Source organism: Leopardus geoffroyi, chromosome A3 (assembly GCF_018350155.1).
Source record: "Leopardus geoffroyi isolate Oge1 chromosome A3, O.geoffroyi_Oge1_pat1.0, whole genome shotgun sequence".
In the NCBI taxonomy this organism is placed as follows: Eukaryota; Metazoa; Chordata; class Mammalia; order Carnivora; family Felidae; genus Leopardus; species Leopardus geoffroyi.
The window spans coordinates 80,836,666-80,856,201 of record NC_059336.1 but is presented as its reverse complement, the minus strand read 5'-3'; the positions used below and the strand labels follow the sequence as shown (position 1 = coordinate 80,856,201).

At 34.9% G+C, this 19,536-nt stretch overlaps 1 protein-coding gene across 17 annotated transcripts in view; it reads right to left on the bottom strand.

Annotated features, from left to right (window-relative positions):
* The window catches only part of EHBP1 (EH domain binding protein 1), a 361,935-nt gene that overhangs the window by 52,833 nt on the left and 289,566 nt on the right, over positions 1–19,536 (bottom strand). For 9 of the 17 annotated variants that reach the window (XM_045446193.1, XM_045446195.1, XM_045446192.1 and 6 more), the window contains 2 exons: positions 9,337–9,484; positions 842–949 (listed from right to left, as the gene is read on the bottom strand). In XM_045446193.1, the coding sequence (XP_045302149.1) occupies positions 842–949; positions 9,337–9,484 (256 nt within the window). The remainder of the gene's footprint in view (positions 1–841; positions 950–9,336; positions 9,485–19,536) is intronic. The other 8 variants (XM_045446206.1, XM_045446204.1, XM_045446205.1 and 5 more) reach the window with 3 other exon arrangements.

The following is a 19,536-nucleotide window of genomic DNA, read 5'->3' as shown; positions in this document are numbered from 1 at the left end:
TTTTCACTCCCTTTAGATTTTTACAGGAAAAGATAAATATTAGGGACCTCACTTCCTCACTTTTAAGTCTAGAGAGATTGCCAAACACTTTTTACTGCTAGAAGAATTCAATTCAATAAGCATTTATGGAACCTCTCAGGTATACAAAGCTTTTGATTACTATCTGACGCTGACTTATAAAGGTAATGCATCTAGAACACTCAACTTTTAAAGCAAGAGTATTTTATATTTTAAACACCAACTCAGTGATTATTGGTATAATATTTACTGACATAAGATATGAGATTAATAGCAGTCTGTGTAAGCAGTTTTCAAAGTGTCTTATTGTAATTAGTTATTAAATAGTGTAAATTAATTTATTAGTACTATGTAAATATTTAAAGTAAGCACAAAATTTGCAAAATAATATTACAAGTAAGACTATCAATTCTAAACCAAGTCAGAAAATCTGATCCATGGTTGAGGTTTACATTTGAAGTATTCCATAGATACTACATCTATACCTTACAACATCACATCAAAATATTTATGCTGAGATGGGAACCAATGTTTGAATGCCTATAAGTTGTCTCATATAACATAAAATATAAAAATGAACTTTAGTAATAAGAGAATGCAAACTATAATTTATTCCAAATGTATTGCTAATTTTAACACTAAATCTAAAACAAAATAACATAAAATTGATGGAAAGTGGACTTAGCTAAATGATTTGTGAGGGCATAAGATGTAATAAAGCTACAGAAAGAATTTATTATCATTATTGATGAGGTAATAATAAAAATATAATTATAAAGTGTGCCATGCAGCAGGATGCAAAATATTTATAATTTGAAATTACCGGGAGTATCAAGGTCATTTTCTAAGTTAGTAAGTTCATCTCCACCTCCTACAACAAAGCCTTCAGGAATCTCCTCGTTAGTATCTATCTCAATATTATCATTTTCATCTGTAGGAACATGTAGCAATAATGTTAGTATATTATTCTATTTTATATCATTCATCCAAAACACTAAAGTAGAAAACCCAGTATTTTAATGACAGTTATTCAAATATAGTCTGACACAGATCAGCAAGAAATCAGTTTTAAGTCACTTTTCACTACTGGATTAACATTTGTATTTTACATTCATATGTCAAAGATGAATTGTCACATCAAAGAAGTTACAAAGGTTTTGACAATTTGTCACATGCGGTCTCTGAATCACTGAGCTCATCAAGTCCCTATATTTTAAAATGTAATGTGTAAGTAATCTCTAACAACAGACATACAAAAATAAAGTTGGTTTACTAATAAAGTCATCAAATAATATTTCTAGATTTCACCTTTTTAGCAGTTATGAGATATAAATGTATAAAGAAACAAATCCTTCTACATAAACTTGTAGCTATATTTATATCATTTGTATGAAGACTTGAGTGCTTTTCCACTATTAATGAATGTTATCATGAAATCATTATGGATAAATTAAGAGACATGATTGAGACTGGAACAGACAGTACCTTATGCAAAAGAAAGTTCAGAAACAATTAGAACAGTACATCTTGGGAGACTGAAAGCTGAAAAAAGTTAGTATTGAAAATTAAATACATGGAAATGAGGAAGTCACGCTAGTTTTTATACACTTAGTAAAACGTTTTGGGTCACAATTAGTTGAGGTTTTTTTTTTTTTTTTTTACATTAAAGTTTTTTTTTTTATATACTTTTTTCCTTTCTAAATCCAAGTGATAAAACTGGGTTAAGTAACTTTGAATTTTATGCATTTGAAAAAGCACAGCAATAATTTGATTTGCATGTAAGAGGTTTAGCTTTAAATTCTGTTACTGACAGGCAGTGTACCTTTTGGAGAAATACCTGTCTAGCCCTGAAAGTTAAAGAATATCCCTACTACTCTACCATTAACCTTTTATTGGGCAACTTTTATCAATAATGAGGTATTCCAACATCATTTCAAGTGAGAAATTCCAAAATTCTATACTTTTGGCTTCATCCTTCAATATTTATCCTTTTCCCTGTATACCTTTGTGTTTGATTTTGGGCCTTCCCAAGTAAATACTTATTATGATCATTAATAACAATAGTTTACTTTTATTGAAGACATCCCACATACTATGTCTGTCATTTATAAGAACACAACAAAGAAAAAAAAGATTAATAAATTCCCCTAGGGAAAAACATTGCTAAATGCTTTCAAATTGCCAAGGCATTATACTTGGCTACATTATTTAAGTACAAGCAGTTGAGAGATATTTTCTAATCAGTTGTGCTTATTAGCACAACTAATTTCATAAATGTTAGCATCTTCATTATCCTTAAAAATTCTTCTCTAAGTAATTTGCAGTAAACGCGAATGAACAAGTATTTCCTGAGGACTAAAAAAGTGTTTATAAGACTTCCTTGTATTACTCTGTCAGAGTTAGTTCACTATCAGTAGTTTTTAGAGTGTTGCTGCCAACTAGCCTCTAGTAATTATTACTGACCATAATTAATCTAGAGTGAAAGCACAAAATTCAACATTCATTCATTTATTTATTCCAGAAACTTCTACTACATATTGTATCTACAATTTACAAAACACTGCTAGATGTTGAGGAGATACCGAGTTTATCTTATTCCACCTTAAAGATATATGTTCAAGTGATTACAAAACCATATACAACAGGTAAGTGTTATGGGATAAAAATAAGTTACAGAGCAAATTCAAAAAATGAAAAGATTTCTCTTTGCCAGCAGTACCAGGAATTGTTCTTCAGAAGCATTAACCTTCGAAGCATTTAAAATTAAAAAAAATTTTTTTAACGTTTATTTATTTTTGGGAGAGAGAGAGAAAGAGACAGACAGACAGAGCCTGAGCGGGGTAGGGGCAGAGAGAGGGAGACACAGAATCTGAAGCGGGCTCCAGGCTGTGAGCTGTCAGCACAGAGCCCAATGCGGAGCTTGAACTCATGAACTGTGAGATCATGACCTGAGCTGAAGTCAGACACTTACAGACTGAACCACCTAGGCACCTCCAAAGCATTTTAAAGGGAAATAATGTGAGGTAAGACTTGAAAGGTAAAACTGCGGAGAGCCTTGAAGGGCAGAATGGAAAGTTTAAATTTTACTTGTGAAGAATGGAGAGATACTGGTGTTCTAACATGATCAGCACTGAACTCTTTAAGAGTAGTCTATAAAGTAATTTTCTATCGAAGTGTCTTATTGTAATCAGTTGTGAAATATGTATAAAATAATTAATAGTAATATAAGCAATGAAGTTTATGACTTTTATAAATTACAATGGCTTTACTATTATTCCTAAAATATCACTCTTGCTTACAGTCTGATATGCCTTCCTGTGTGAAAGAAAAAGTGGTCTAAGGATTGCCCACAGAAGTGTACAATGTATGTGACATCATCCTTGATGTGAGTGAGATTGCTGACCTAGATGTCAGACTGGAGAACTGAAAGGAAATCAAGGTCAGAGACTGTTATAACCTCCAGGCAAGCAGCACAGAGAGCCCAACCTAGTATACAAGAATTGGAAGTGGGTATAATGCAATTTGAAAACTACTGATGGGATACTGGGTGGTTGGGGAGAAATACTGAGAAGGAGAAGGGTGAAGCAGACATCAAAATTGACCCTCCAGTCTGAGTGACTAAACGGATGGCATTGCTATGAAAAGAAATGCTAAGTCTGGAAATGTGGTCAGATATGGGTACTTTCAGTTTCCAGGGATATGCAGAAAATTGTATTTCCCTTCATTATCCATGTATACTGGGTTCCAGTGTCACGTTAAATAGGTGCCATTCATTTTATTTCCAGCTAAGTGAACTCTATTTATACTATACCACTCATGAACAATGCTGAGTGTTTATATATGTATTGTTAACCTTAGATAAAAGGATTACTATTTGAGAAAGCAAGAATAAAAAACTGATCTACGCAGCTCAAGTCTTCTTAAGAATGGATTTCTACTTTTCATTCCCTGATTTCAGTTTTAGCCCAATCCCTTGAATTCTTTTCAGCAGTTACTGTTACAACGCAGTTCTTCACACCTGTGGTAATAGTCTAAATGCATTCTAGCAGAAACAAAGTGCATGTGTGTTTGTGAAAGATATTACATATTATGTGTATGACATCTATCCATCCATCCATCCATCCATCCATCCACCCTTCCATCTTTATGGCTAATCACTGAAAACCAGCAGGTGAGGATGGTAGAAAGTAAATTAGAGATCCAACAGAAGTTGGTTTATAAATACGGCACATGTAATGTATGTAGGAAAAGGTAAAAGGAGATTGGATATGTACTGGCATGAGAAAGTGCATTCCAGTTGACACTGAGCAGCACTATAAGCAAAATGGGAATCCCAGTGATATGATTCATAGCACAGCAGTAAGGCTAGTCTTACAACACTTATCATTTATAAATAAATTAAATGGAAAAACAGGGTATCTGGTGATGGTAAAAAAAGAATATCCACACTTTCACAAAAAGAAGCTGAAGTGATCATAAAAACATATTTAGAAAAAACTTCAGAAAATACGTTCAGAAAAAATTTTCTCACTTGTATCATGATTTTTTAATTCTCACTGAAGTCCCCTATAAAATTAATAAGTTGTTATTATAGGTAACAATATTTGTTATTCATAATATATATTATATGTAGTTATTTATAATATAACAATTATCAAACAAATATCAATGTTTGATAATAAAATCAAACATAAGACAGAAAACGCAATGCAAACATAATTATTAACAGAAGCTGAATATAAAAATTATTGAAGACCTACAATATTTCATTTTGGTTTAGCAAATTTAGATAAATCTATTTGCCATAACTGAAATGAAGATAAGACAGAATACAAACATATTCATGGACAAAATTAAAAAAAAAAAAATTTCCTTTATACACTTGAAATGCAAAAACAAAGTAATACTACTTTATATAAATCAAAGAGAGGCAACAATGTCAGTGTAAAAGTTAAATGACACTAACCTAACTCAAACCAAAGTGATAAGCTATAGAATAAACACATATGTATAATGAATAAAATATATATATTTAATATACCATATAACATATAATAAAGATATGACATAATATAATCTTAAAACAGGATGGATACCTTTTTCCAAGTGTCAGTGGACCATTAACAAAAAGTTAACATTTAATTTGTCAAAATAAAAACTTATTAATTCCCAAAGCAGAAATTCAGGCCATACTCTCCAACCACAACACTATACAGCTAAAAATGAAAGTACCAAACTTTGTCCCCAAATACCTGCACCTTGTCAAGTAAAGATCAATATAATAAAATGAACCCACAAGTTTTCTACATAGAACCAGGATTTCTTTTTAAGTGGATATTAATGTTTATTTTTGACAGAGAGACAGAGTGTGAGTGAGGGAGGGGCAGAGAGAGAGGGAGACACAGAATCCGAAGCAGGCTCCAGGCTCTGACCTGTCAGCACAGAGCCCGATGCGGGGCTCAGACTCACAAGCTGTGAGATCCTGACCTGGGCTAAAATCCGACACTTAACTGACTGAGCCACCCAGGCGTCCCCTAGAACCAGGATTTTAAAATTATAGGTCTACAACTACAGAATGATGCAGAAATTGAAAAAAACATGTAGTATGCACAATATCACCTGATTCTCTCATATGCCCTAAAATTGAGTCAAAAGGAAGACAAGTAAAAGCTATAGCTCCTTGGTCAGATATGATTCTGTTATTTCACAAGAATTAGGCTATTTCTGGTTGCAAGAGGATGCAAGTGGGTTGCTTGAATATATGGCTGTATACCTGGCTTAAAATGCTTTGTGTATATTTTCTGTGGACACCATGAAGCTGAATACGCCTCACTTCAAACTTATAAGTTTCCTTTCCTCACTAAGGCAGGTTGAGAAAACCTGCTGCTTGAGAAAAGAAAAAAGCAAATGTTTCAAGCAAGCATTGAATCTGAGTAACAATCGTGTTTAACACATTCCCCAGGCTATGCTTCCACATTATTATTTCAACTCTTGACCACTCCCTCCGTTGTTCCTCTGGATCACTGCTTCCAAAATCTTCCCATCCTCATCCTCCATCTAGGCTGGTCCCTACTAATTTCTCTCCCCTTTCACACTATTCCTTATTCAGACCTGATGATTCCCACTAGACAGTGGAAGAGTAGATACTAATTTGTTAATTTTCCCCCTGACTTATCAACCTCATAAGGTCATTTTCCCTTAGGAATTAGACTCTTGTGAATCCAAGTGAATTTCTAATTTGCCATGCAAAGGTCAGCAAACTATAGCATGGGGGCAAAATCTAGCCCACTATAGTTTTGGGGTAAATAACTAGCACATCCATTAATTTACATAATGTTCAAGGCTACTTTCAGGTAACAAGGGCAGAAGTGAATAGTTTAAATAGAGACCACATGGCCTTCAAAGCCTAAAATATCTACTCTAGCTTTTTTTCCCCCCCTTTTTAAACATTTTATTTATTTTTGAGAGAGAGAGAAAGAGAGAGAGAGAGAGAGAGAGAGAGAGAGAGAGAGAGAGTGAGTGGGGGAGGGGCAGAGAAAGACAGAGACAGAATCTGAAGCAGGCTCCAGGTTTTGAGCTATCAGCACAGAGCCTGATGCAAGGCTTGAACTCACAAACTGTGAGATCATGACCTGAGCTGAAATCAGACGCTTAACCAACTGAGCCACCCAGGCGCCCCTCTACTCTAGCCTTTTTCAGGAAGTTTGCTAAATCCTGGCCTAGCACAGTGACTATCATGGCTCACTAGATTAATGCGTATGTATAATGGTTGAATTTCAGGAAGGAATTTTACCCTCTCCCTTGTCCTAAAGGTCTCTTCCCCTACTCCCAGCCTCAACAGCTTCTGAGCAGACCTAGTGTGCTCCATATTTATGAAGACAGACCGATATCCATCAGGCAATAGCCCTGTTCCACCTGTAGTAGGTCAACCTTAGCTCTGATTAAGAGCCTACCATCTGATATGTGGCTGCCTTCAATATCCAAAATACAGTGTATCCCACAGGTGAAATGGATCCTGATCACTCTGGTTCTTAGAGAACACAGTCTAGCTTCGACAAGTCTTCATAAGGTATCTGGTGAATCCCATCCCATCTTCATTTCACCTGGCTTTCCCTGTTCTAGTCTACACTTCTTTGCTAGAATGAATCTAATCCTGGATTCTGCAGGTCCAATCCTCACTTGCCTTTAATTTACTTTGTTGACTGTTGACTGTTAAATGATGCCAAAATCAGGTCTTCACATTCCCTAGTTACCAAGTAGGGAAGATATGCATTCTTTGGGTTGTCACACTGATGGAAGTCTCTCCATCTAGTCTAGTCCTGGCTTAGCCTCAACTGGAATTGGATGTTAGTGATAAGACGAATTACACAGATGACCCTTCCTATGACTCTCCACAGATGCAGAAAAGCTTGGCTTTGACTATTAGAAGGCAAATACCTGATTGATGGGGGCAAAGAGTTTATCCATAAAAATAAAATAGATTTAAAAGGTATAAAAATAGATACAAGAAAGAAAAAATGAATTATCAGTGTGCTTGAGTCTTCTAAACAGTAGATTAAGTGCCACCTTAGACTAGGAGGAGAAAGAAAAAATGAGAAGGGATAAAGTTGGTAGAGCTCATCAAAAGAACAGATCAGGAGGGTACTACATGGACAAGAGAGCATTGAGAGACAGTCAGCACCAGTGCTGGAGAAGACTTGAGAGTGAGCTCCACTCATGGTCTATGATGACGCCTTTGTTGTTCTCCAGTGACATCTGCCTGAACCCTGAGGCTTCATTTTAATATTAACCAAACTATCTACAAATAGTAATAATTAATAATTAAAACTTTTAATTCTTAGCCTTCCCAGAGTTTACAGCTTATTTAAAATAGTGTTATTATTTGCTCACCACTGAGAAAAAAATAAGAGAGACACTGGATACCTCTCTATCCTATTATTACTGTTCTCCTATGGGTTTATAATGCCACAGGAAGGGAGCATTAGTAGTTTTAGAACACTTTATCTGAAGGGTTAAGAATATAAATTTTTTTCTGTATTCCAAGATACAAGGAGGCAAAGATTTTTACAACTTACTTAGAATACCTGGAATTTTTCTGATACCAAAGAAACATCTTGTTATTAATAGTTATAAAAGCAAATTATGATAGTATTATATAAGTGTGTAACCATGAGTAGTTGCTGATGTTACTATAAAACTGTAGTAAGAGAGGGTAGAAATTGCATTAAAAATTCTGAGTGATGGGAGTTGAAAAGTAAGATGAAGGCTTTAAGAAGATAAAAACATTCTGACAAGACCAGAGGAACAGACACACAGCTGTTTAGGGAAGCAGCTTTCAGATTTATGAGACATAAAGTTATAAACTACAGGCATTAGCTGGCATTCTCTACAACACTAAGTTTTTAATATAAGGAATCAACTAGAAATAACAGCAGTAAATTTCAGTTTACTTAGAAGAAACTTATCATCAACCTAGAAATAGCTTACCTCTGCTACAGTTCTCTAAGGTCTTATTCAAGTCCACACTTGCCTACTCTTCAGAGTGATCCTAGCATTCTAAGATTAACTAAGGACAAGTACCTGGCATGTTTTGGTAGATAAATAGGTTATACACCTTTGGAAAAAAAAAAAAAAAAGACAAAAACCCACAAGCCTCTTGAATATACTCCTCTTAAACAAAAATGTAAAAAGTTCCAAGTTAAAGATGCCCAAGGTGAGCATTAAGAGGCAAAACCAAAATTGCCTTTAATTATATACGTAATCCTTGTCCCAACATCAAGCTTAGAATAATTTCTGCGGATACTGAAGAAGACCTTCTTAGAATAAGGAGACTAAGAAGAAATGGATATGGGACTTACTCAAAATTCTTCCATGTCAGGCTATAAGGCCAGATCATTGTTAAAGCTACTTTCTAAAGATCTAATTCAAAGCAACACTCTTTCATGCCAAAGCTCACCACTAACAAGTCTTGTGACCTAGGTGTTGAGGACCTGATTGCATTTTACTCACTCCTAACTATAATTAATGAGGACAGTAATGGGGAATCATAAACCAAAGTCTAGATGAGTTTTTTCCCAAATCATATTTTAAGAAAGTACTTCTAAGAAAGTAAAAATTAAGCCAAAAAGTTGATTTGGAAAACAGCAAGAGTTATCATCTGATTTACTAAGCTTCCTATAGGTTCTTTGCAACATATCAAAAGGTTAGAAACTTTATGTATTTGATGCAACATTTTGAAGTAAGAATAAAAAGTCCCAAAAGGTCCACTGCAGATTTCTAGGTTGTCTGTAGAATATGATACAAGATTCCTTAACTCACCTCCAGATGCCTTTGACCTTTCTTTCAACTTTTCTGCAGCCATTTCACCATAGCTGGGAAGTTCTGACATCTTCACTCCAGATCGAGCTTCTGCTATTAGCTGACGAGCTCTCTCTCTCAGCTGCCGACGTCGCTCTTCATCTTGCTGCTAAGATATATTGAACAGTTGCCAACTCAGTAATTGACAGAAATGCAATTTCATTTTCAATCTGATCATCATGATAGTAACTGGTTTACAGCATGGTGCTTGGCCCACATTATAAATAAGATGCTCTATATCAGTTGGATGTCACACCATTTTTAAAAGACATCCTACAATCAGATTTTTAAAAAAATATTTACAAATTATTGTATTAAAATGTCTGCTAAAAATTCAAACTAGCCTTTAAAGAATGCTTGGCAATATTTATTATTGAGAAAATAGAAGGGGCTATTGTTAACAAAATAATCAGGCTTATAGAAAAAAAGAATACCAAAAACAATTTCAATTAATACCTTATTTTTATAAAATAGAATTTAAGTTGCTGTTTTCTAATAAAGGTATAGAGCACTAATAGACATCTCTGATAGCAGAAAAGGCTGCTACACTACATGATCAAATATATGAAACAGAATTTTTAGGGGGCTGGAGTAGAAATGGAGACACTATATTAGTTCCACAAGTCATAGTTGTTGGCAGTTTTAAAATCAGAATTGGGTAACTGATATACTATCCCCATTCCTAAGTCTCTCTTCTCTTAAATGCTCATTAAGAAGGCAAAATAAGGGGCGCCTGGGTGGCTCAGTCGGTTGGGCGGCCGACTTCGGCTCAGGTCATATCTCGCGGTCTGTGAGTTCAAGCCCCGCGTCAGGCTCTGTGCTGACAGCTCAGAGCCTGGAGCCTGTTTCAGATCTGTGTCTCCCTCTCTCTGACCCTCCCCCATTCATGCTCTGTCTCTCTCTGTCTCAAAAATAAATAAACAGTAAAAAAAAAAATAAAAAAAAGAAGGCAAGATAAAATCTAATGTGTTTTTTTTTAATATTTAAGTAAAAACTACAGAGTATTAAATAACTAAAATTTCTGCCTACTAAAAAAGGAGTATTATGAATTATAATAATTGACATGAATTTATAAATTGCTTTATAAACTGGAAAATATATAAAATAAGGCATCATAACAAAACAAAGCCTGAAATAATGTGGCTTCAACATATCCTTACAGTGCTATCTTCCCTTAACCTCTCCCAACCTCCATAAAAGTTCACATCTATTTATATAGAATTGCTTGTGTAGTGTAGTTTCATGTACCCAGGGATTTGAATATGTCATTTCCTCTTGGAACGTTCTTCTCTCATTTGATTTAACTCCTACCCATTTTTCAAGATTCAGTTTAAATCCACTAAATTTCCCAACTATTCTTCCCTCCTCCCCACTGGTGGAATAAAGTCTCCTTTATCTATGTTACTATAGTACTGTGTGTGTGTGTGTGTGTGTGTGTGTGTGTGTGTGTGTTATTACTTTTGAAACTATTTGTCAAGTTACATTTTAACTCTGTACAAATGCTTCCTTCTCAACAGAATGACTTCAGATTCTGTGTTTCCCTCTCTCTGCCCCTCTGCTTGTGTTCTCTCTCAAAAATAAATAGATAAACATTTTTCTAAAAGTTTGGTTTTGTCTGTTGTTTTTGATTTGTTTATTTGGTGTCTAGGAGAATGACCAATCACAGGTGTCACTTGAGAAAGATGAATCTAACAATAGTATATAAGATAGGGTGGCATAGAGAAACTGGAAAGAGTCTAGGTAGGAGGCTCTTATAATAGTCCAAAGAAGATGTAATGAGATCCAGAAGTAGGATGATGCTAACTGAAATGAGAGAGACATTGTAAGAATATATTAGAGGTAGAACTGGTACCTATACCAATTCTTGGTAATTGATTAGATGTGGAGGGAAGAAAGAAGTTGACTCAGAAGTTTAAACTTGGGCAACTGGCAAAACTGTGGCACTAAAAATAAAACTAGATAAACTAACGAACAATAGGAAGGGAGGGAGAGGACATTTGGGGTAAGAGATGGTAGTCAGAAGTTAGGTGGGTCACTGGGTCGGAGACTGCCTGGACATCTGAGTGAAGATGTTAGGTGGTAGATGGGAAAGTGAAATTCATGTTAAGAAGTGAAGTCAAACTAGGACTATAGAGCTGAAATCACGGGGATAAATCAAAGTGTTTAAAGACACTTCGAAGAAAAAGGGCAGCTACTGACTGAAACGTGGAAAATATCTGTATTCAGATGAGAAGAGAAAAGGAGATAGATAAAGAGAAGAACTAGAACACTCATGTATCAGGAGATAAAGGGAACAAACAACTGTAGTAAATGTGATAGGTTAGTGAGTCTGAATGTTAAAAAGGGCAACCAAACTCAGTAGGCAATATTATTAGGAACAGAGGAAGATAACAGATTGGTGGAGCTCAAACCTAGGCAATTCTTTCACACATTTTGAGATGGCTAGAAATGAGAGCTGTCAAGATTAATAGAGGTAGATTAATAGGGGTATCAAATGGACCCAGAGACATGCTTGAAGCTCCTAGTGAACAAACTGAAACAATTTCAGTATCAAAAAGCACAATGACTGCTGTGAATTGAATCAATGAAATCACACATTGAATCAATGAAAAGTCATCAATTCAATGTGATATTCAAAAAGTTCTTAGACGGGGGTTCCTGACTCAGTTGGTAGAGCATGTGACTGTCAATCTTGGGGTCATGAGTGTGAGTCCCACGTTAGGCATAGAAAAAAAAAGATTTGTGAAAAAAAAAAAAAAGAAATGAGGAAAAGAATAAAGGGAAAATTTTTTTAAGTTTCTTAGAAGGATGTATTAATTCATTTGAGTCAGCTTTTATTTTTTATTTATTTATTTATTTTTTTTTTAAATTTTTTTTTTCAATGTTTATTTATTTTTGGGACAGAGAGAGACAGAGCATGAACGGGGGAGGGGCAGAGAGAGAGGGAGACACAGAATCGGAAACAGGCTCCAGGCTCTGAGCCATCAGCCCAGAGACTGACGCGGGGCTCGAACTCACGGATCGCAAGATCGTGACCTGGCTGAAGTCGGACGCTTAACCGACTGCGCCACCCAGGCGCCCCTGAGTCAGCTTTTAAAATAACTCCTCTGAAAATTGGCAATTAGAGGAAAAGAATCCAGCAATTATCTTGTCCTCCCAGTAAAAACTCACTTTTAGGGTAACTAAATAGTCCCAGCCAATGAAAAAAAGCTCTATTTTATAAAATAATACCACCTATAATTTTTAAAAGGTAAGATTACAAAAACATAACTTTGCCATTCATAAAAGAATGACTCCGGCATGGATTATCAACAGCTATTTAAGCTCTTTGATATATGTCTGATGGGAAACTAGGTAGTCATATTATGTTGTGGCAGACTATATTTTCCAAAGATAGCCATTAGAGTGTTTTTCATTCCACATGTTCTCTGCAATGTGACTTTACTCCCTCATTAAGAGGTAAAATTTAATTCCTCCCCCCTTGAATCTGGGCCAGCTTTAGTGACTTGTATTATAATCAGTAGAACATGTCAGTGTTGTGGGTGATTTCCAAGGCTTGGTAGGAAAGGCCATATCCTTTTTGTCCAGTTCTCTCGAAATTCCTGCATTTTTTACTTTCTGGGAACCCAGCTGTCATGCCAGCGAAGTTAAGCCTTGAGTCTCCTTGGCGCATGTACCAGACATGTGAATGAAGAAGCCTTCAGAAGATGTCAGCCTTTAGCCATTTTGAGTCAACCCCAAGGGTCAAGTTTTCCTAGTGGAGGCCCCAGACAATATGCAACAGAGACAAAGCATCCCCAGTGTGTCCCATCTGAAGTCCTGACCCACAGAATCTGTGAGCATAAAAATAATTTTTTTTTAATACCACTAAGTTTGGGGTAGCTTTTACACAGCAATAGTAATTGGAACATATGCTTAAGAAACACCACACAGATTATTTCCTAGTGGCAAGGAGAAAGCCTACTCGTAAATGGAGAGATCAGAACGAAATCAGGGATTAGGGGCCACTAATCTATTGGTCAGTCTTGGCATCATTAATGATGGGTCAACCATATGTTATATGTTTTTTGATGTGAAGCACGTGAAACGCACATCACCAATAATATTCTAGCGCAAATGTTTAAAATGAATCCACTAAGCCTTTCAATATAACTTCCAATTTATCATATACACAGGGGATAGAAAAACATGATAAATGACACAGCAAGGAAGCAACCAAGTAAATCTAGAAGGTATGACATTGAGGATAAATGACCTGGTCATTTTAATAAGAAAGTTACAAAAATAAGCACACAACAAAAACCAACTAACCAATCACCATCACCACCAAAAGAAACCTAACTGTATAGTCCTATTTGTATAGATACAACATATAATCCCAGGTTAGCTAGTAGTTTGGACAAACCAGCTGTAAGGGCCATTGCTGAATCAATTACAAATATTTGAACATAACCATCGTACTAAATGAGAGGAAATGCAATTTGACTGAAAAAAAATAATTTACGTAGTAATAACCTCATTTTATCATTTTGGCAAAATAAATACACATACATATGTAGAGAAAAAGACTTCAAAGGGTATTCACAAAGTTGGTATGATGGAGATATCTAGGTGTGGAAATGTGATATTTTTGTTTTCTTACTTTCATTTGTCTGCATTTACTAATTTCCAATAATATACATGTACTACTCTTATAATAAAAGTTATTTTAAAAAATAATCTGGGGAGAAGGAAGGAAAAGATGAGATAGCAGGTTTCCTAGGGTGGGTGGTAGTTGTGGTGGGAGCAAAAGAAGAGAGATTTAACATTCAAGGGAAATTGTCCTAGTATTTAGAGACACAAGCTTATTTGTAGTTAGAGGAGTAGAATGCACCGGGCAGGGTGAGACTGAAGACGGGAAAAGAAAATAATATGCATAAATCCTCAATTCACTACTAATATTTCAGAACGTGGAAAATATCAAGCTCAATAATGATGATTCTGGTAATGGCTGCTGAATATTTCTTAGCTTTTATGTGCTAAGTGCTGTATATGCATGATCTCATTTAATTTTCACACCCTGATTTTTACCAATGAGTATATTTAGGTTTAGAATTCTAAATTCACGCCAACTAGACCTGATGTCAGAACTGGGAGTCCAGCCCGGGTCTGTCTGAGTACAGAGGCCTTGCTCTTAACCACCAAACTATTTGATCCCCAAAAGTATCAAATTACATGACCAACTGAGGAAAATTGAGCTTTTACTAAACTTTCATCTTTCAAACTTAAGAAAAGTTAAGAGTGCTAATAAAAACCATTATTTGATATGCCTCAGGCAACTGGGTTTAAGTGAATTTCACTGCGTGAATAATAACTTCTTGCAGAGCTGGAATTTGGTGATTCAGACTAAGATGAAGTGGTCTTGGGTCATCTTAACTGAGTTAAAATGAAATAAATGATTCTACCTTTCCAAATATGAAATGGGAACCTAATTTTTTTTCTCACAAGCTACTACCTCCTCTTGGTCTCCCACCTCCCCCAATAATACTCCTATCTGCAAATGTTTCTGAGAGCTTACCAAGAGTGCAATTTAACACAGGCAATCATTAATAAAACCAACTCTAAATACTAATTAGGGACACTTTATCAATTTCCATGTAAATTGTTTGTTTGTACCTATTTACCCGTCATTGTTCTCTATACAATAGAAAAAATGCAAATGAACAAATCAGAATGCAGCCCTAATGGGACTTTCTGTTTATAACCATTAGCCCAGAGGTGTGCTGTAATTCAATTCTCAAGTAGCAAGATTTAGCCTCATTAACAGACTGCAAGGGCAGGTTACAACTCATAAAACCCTACAGTAAACAAAGTTTATGGACACAGCACAAAATCTTGAGCCTGATTGACAGAATTCTAGTTCCCTATCAGATTGCCTTGATTTACTTTTCCACTAATGTCCTAACACCACAGAGACAATTTTGCTTGGGCCTAGAGCTCTCCAGTGGGATGGCATATCTGTGTTGTTTGTTTTCTTACCTATTAACTTCCCTTAAGACAAAGAACCAACTGAGAAAATAGAAGTTAATTGTTAAGGTCAAAAGGAAAAGCTTGTAATTATAGCAATTGATTATGCAACAATTTTTAATTTAATTGATAATATTAATGTCCAGATTCATTATAACAAAAACTATTTCATTTTAATTTTTATATACAAGCTCCATTAGAAGTTGATTTTTGCAGTAGTATTTACAGACTAGTTAGCAACAAAATCTATGGATCTTTTACTCAGAAGAGACATACTGTTTATGTCAAAGGAACAAAATGACTAGGCAGTAAGGACGATGAGTTTTTTTGTATGGTATTCAGCACAAACTGCTCAAATATGTAGATAATGAGTATTTCTGACAATAATGGTTTGTTTAAACCGACCCATGTGTTATTGCAATTTGTTCTGACTATTCTGCATTCAACAAAGACAAAAACTCACAGCTGGAAATAAGTCATTTGTTTACTATGTCTGCTACAAAAAAAAAAAAAAAAAAAAAAGAGGAATCTTTTCACTGGGATGCAGAGGTAAGGTAACTCAGAAGACTGCTGTCACTAAAAAGAAAAAGTACACTTGAAAAATTGAACACATTAGGAAATTTATATATCTTCCATTTACCTGCCTAGTTTAAATAAACTTAAATAAATTGAAGTAGTTAGGCTTCCTATTTCTATGAATGGGTCTGATGACATTTACCTTTTTCTATATAGTGTTATTTGGAATTAAACTACTATGTGGGATAGTCTAGCTTTTGTAAAATGGATGCACTCTTTGGAGGGTTTATAAAAGCTGCAATTTTGGAAGGCCTCCCTCCCCACAACCATCTTTTTATAAAACAAGTTATAACAGATTTTTTAGTAAATACTACCTCTGTGCCTGCACACAGTATTTTCACACATGTTGTCTCATTTCGTAGTCAGAATTCTGCAAGGTAAATTACTATCTCTCTGATTTGACAGAAATTGAATCACACTTAAATACACTGCCCAAGGTCATATATCTTATAAATGGCATAGTAAAAATGAAAAATCATTGTCTGATTTCAAAGCATCAGTCGTATCTATCACATAATTGGTGTTCAGAGAATGTTTCTGAGGCCCTACTGTTAAATTGTGATTTTTTTAAAAACCCAGTTTTTTACTTATTCTTGGGCTTTACAAATCAGTAACCCTTTGTGTTACTGAATACACAGACATGAGGAGAAACTAACTTACTTATATTCATTCAAAACTTAGGTTCCCAACCTTAAATTATAAGCCTTCACAAAAGTGCTGAACATAGTGCATTTCAGCTTTACTTTTCTCTTTGCTAACATCTTCAGGATCAGGCAAGAGTCTTGTTCTGGTGCAAAGAGCTTGTATTTCAATACAACAAATATAAGTATTTTCAAATACATAAAATGGATCAGAACTAACCACTCTGGACATGAATTGAAAAAATATTTAGTCCACCTCACAGGATATCAAGTTACTATTTTCCTTATCATTCCGAAATGGTCTACAATCTGCCATAGATAGATGCACTAGTAAAACTTGAACAATTTAAGGACAAACTCTTCAAGAATAAGTAATGTAATTCCTTGTTTCCTTTCCATAAAAATGTATTGGTATGCAATTTTTATATTTCACAGTTCACCGACATCTAGGCAAGCTTTCTTCCACTGCTTCAATGGTGCTACTTTTAATTTTATCCTCCTTAGTCGTAGTAATTAAAGTGATCAGCAGTGGCATCCCAGCGGCTTTGACACAGCTACAACCCCCTAGCAGACTTTTGCTTTTAAGGGGAAGGGGAAGAAAAAGACTAGAGTTTCATTTCACAGAGAAAAAGAAAATCAAGCTTCTCCCAATCCTCAACTTCATTCAATTGTTCTTTCAGCAGCCTTTGGATCTTAAGAATCAAATAAAAATGGCTGCCATGGGGGGTCCTTTTTATACTTGCTGCAAATGTCACCAACTGACATTACTCCAGCCAAAAAATGATGCCATGGATTTGTGAAGGTGAATTAGAACATGAGAAACTGTCAGTGTAGCTGCTGAGATCATTACCCACCCATGGGTGTCCTTCATAACACTAGATATTTTTATTCAGTCAGTTGAAAAATACAGATTGAAAAGTCTTTCTATCTAAGAAACATGTCTACACACATTTTCATGAAATAAGCTTTAACAAAACTAAAAATACATTATTTCAAATAATGTAGTTTGCATCTTTTGCTCATTAAATTTGTTTACAGCAGAACAAAGCACCCTATTTCTAACAACAAACCCATGATTCCATATCCTTTACGACCCTTAATAACAAAATATTTTGTGCTTAATTGTGTTACTTTCAGTCTTAGTAACTGGACTTTTATTAATCGGGTTAAACACATTTAACTTATCTATTTTTTTACAAGTGCTTTACTTAATACAGCTAGTATTGCACAAGATTCTGTTCTCAAAATGGTCCATGAAATTCCTCAATTTTATAGTAAACTAAGAGAAAGAACTTGACTGCCACCCTTTCATCATTAGACAGGAAGCAAGGCTCTGTTATTAGGCATTCAGAAAGGACAAAAAAAAAAAAAAAATCTGTGCTTGTCCAGAGGCAAGGATTACCAAAGTGCACCTATTCACTTGCTACTGAAGATAGGATGAAAATAAAAAATAAAATTACAAGATCTTTAAAGGTTTGGGTAGACTAGATATTTTACTGCCAGCTTGATCAGCTCTTGACTGAATAAATAGGATTTAGGGTGAAACATTACAACTGTTTAGCAGATCTTTTCAACCCAACTCAAACTTTTCTTATGCTGGTTTGTAATATAAGCAGACATGCTTATAAATGGCCACACCTGCTCATTTCTCTGGGGATGGCCTGATCTCTGTTTCTCTAACAAAGAAAGAAAGGGAAAAAAAATCAGCCTTTCTTGTTGCAAAACAGAGTGGAAAGTCAAAATCTTTCTCAAGTTTGCCCCATCTGGCCAGATTAAATCTTTGATCAACCCTGGGGATTACATTTATTTTTGTAGTAACTACTAAATTTTGGAGATTACATTTATTTTTGTAGTAACTAGTAAATTTTGGATTTGTTTAAAATGCATAGGCAAAATATTAAACAAAATGTGAATTTAAGTTTAAGATCTTGTTTTTAATATAGGAGTAGAAAATATAAAAGGATTAAATCAGAAAAAAGAGACATGCATTTTAAGAATTTAGATTTCATTAGTATTCAATTCATGAAACTGAATATATCATACCCAAGTTTTTTATATATCTTTCTGTTTCAAGATGCAGCAACTATTGTTTTTTATTATAGCATCTGTTTTGCTTGAGTGCTGACATACCACGTTATACAAATAAAGAATTCTAAACACAAAACAGTATGATCAAGTTAATGTTGCTAAATGAGCCTTTCTGTAAGTATCTGGAAGCGATTTGGGATATAAAGTTTTATATTCTATGCCAGCGATCATTTTCTTTCCTTCATTAAACTAATATATATGAATTTCCAGTAAGCACTATATTTTTCTAGAAATAACTATTTTAGGATTATAAAAGTAATTATTTTGTGTTTTTGAAAACTTCAAATTGCATTAGCTGAACTAATGGAAATAGTTTGGGCCTACGAAAAGGACCCTTTGATAATTTAATTCCTCTTTTCTTTGTGAAATTGATAACTTCTTAGTTTAAAAAAATTATAAGAAAAAAAGAAGAATGGCTGACTAAGTAAGTATCACCTTGTGTTACATCCAAGGCCTCTTGCTGGTTGTCTGGCTGCTCTTTTGTAGGCAAAAAGGAGCTGAACGCTCTCTGGCTCCTTAGATCTGGCCCAACAAATGCACTGCCAGTCATGCACATGGATCTAGCTTAAAACCCAGTGTGAGCCTAAAAGAAGCCAGTCAGACTGGCACCTACTCATGCAGAAGGAGATAGATTTGTCATGACAGGCTGATTATTCAATGTAAAGAAACAGTTTAGCTTTTCTAATCTGGTACAAATACATCTTTCTCAGCAAAAAAAGTAAAAGGTCTAACAGTTCAAGTATTTAAAGTAAAGAAACCAACAACAAAATGTAATGTCAAAGTAAACCATAGGTATTTGTGCTAAAGCATTCTGCAAAACTGTCCTGCAGTTCCATTCAGATAAATAAGA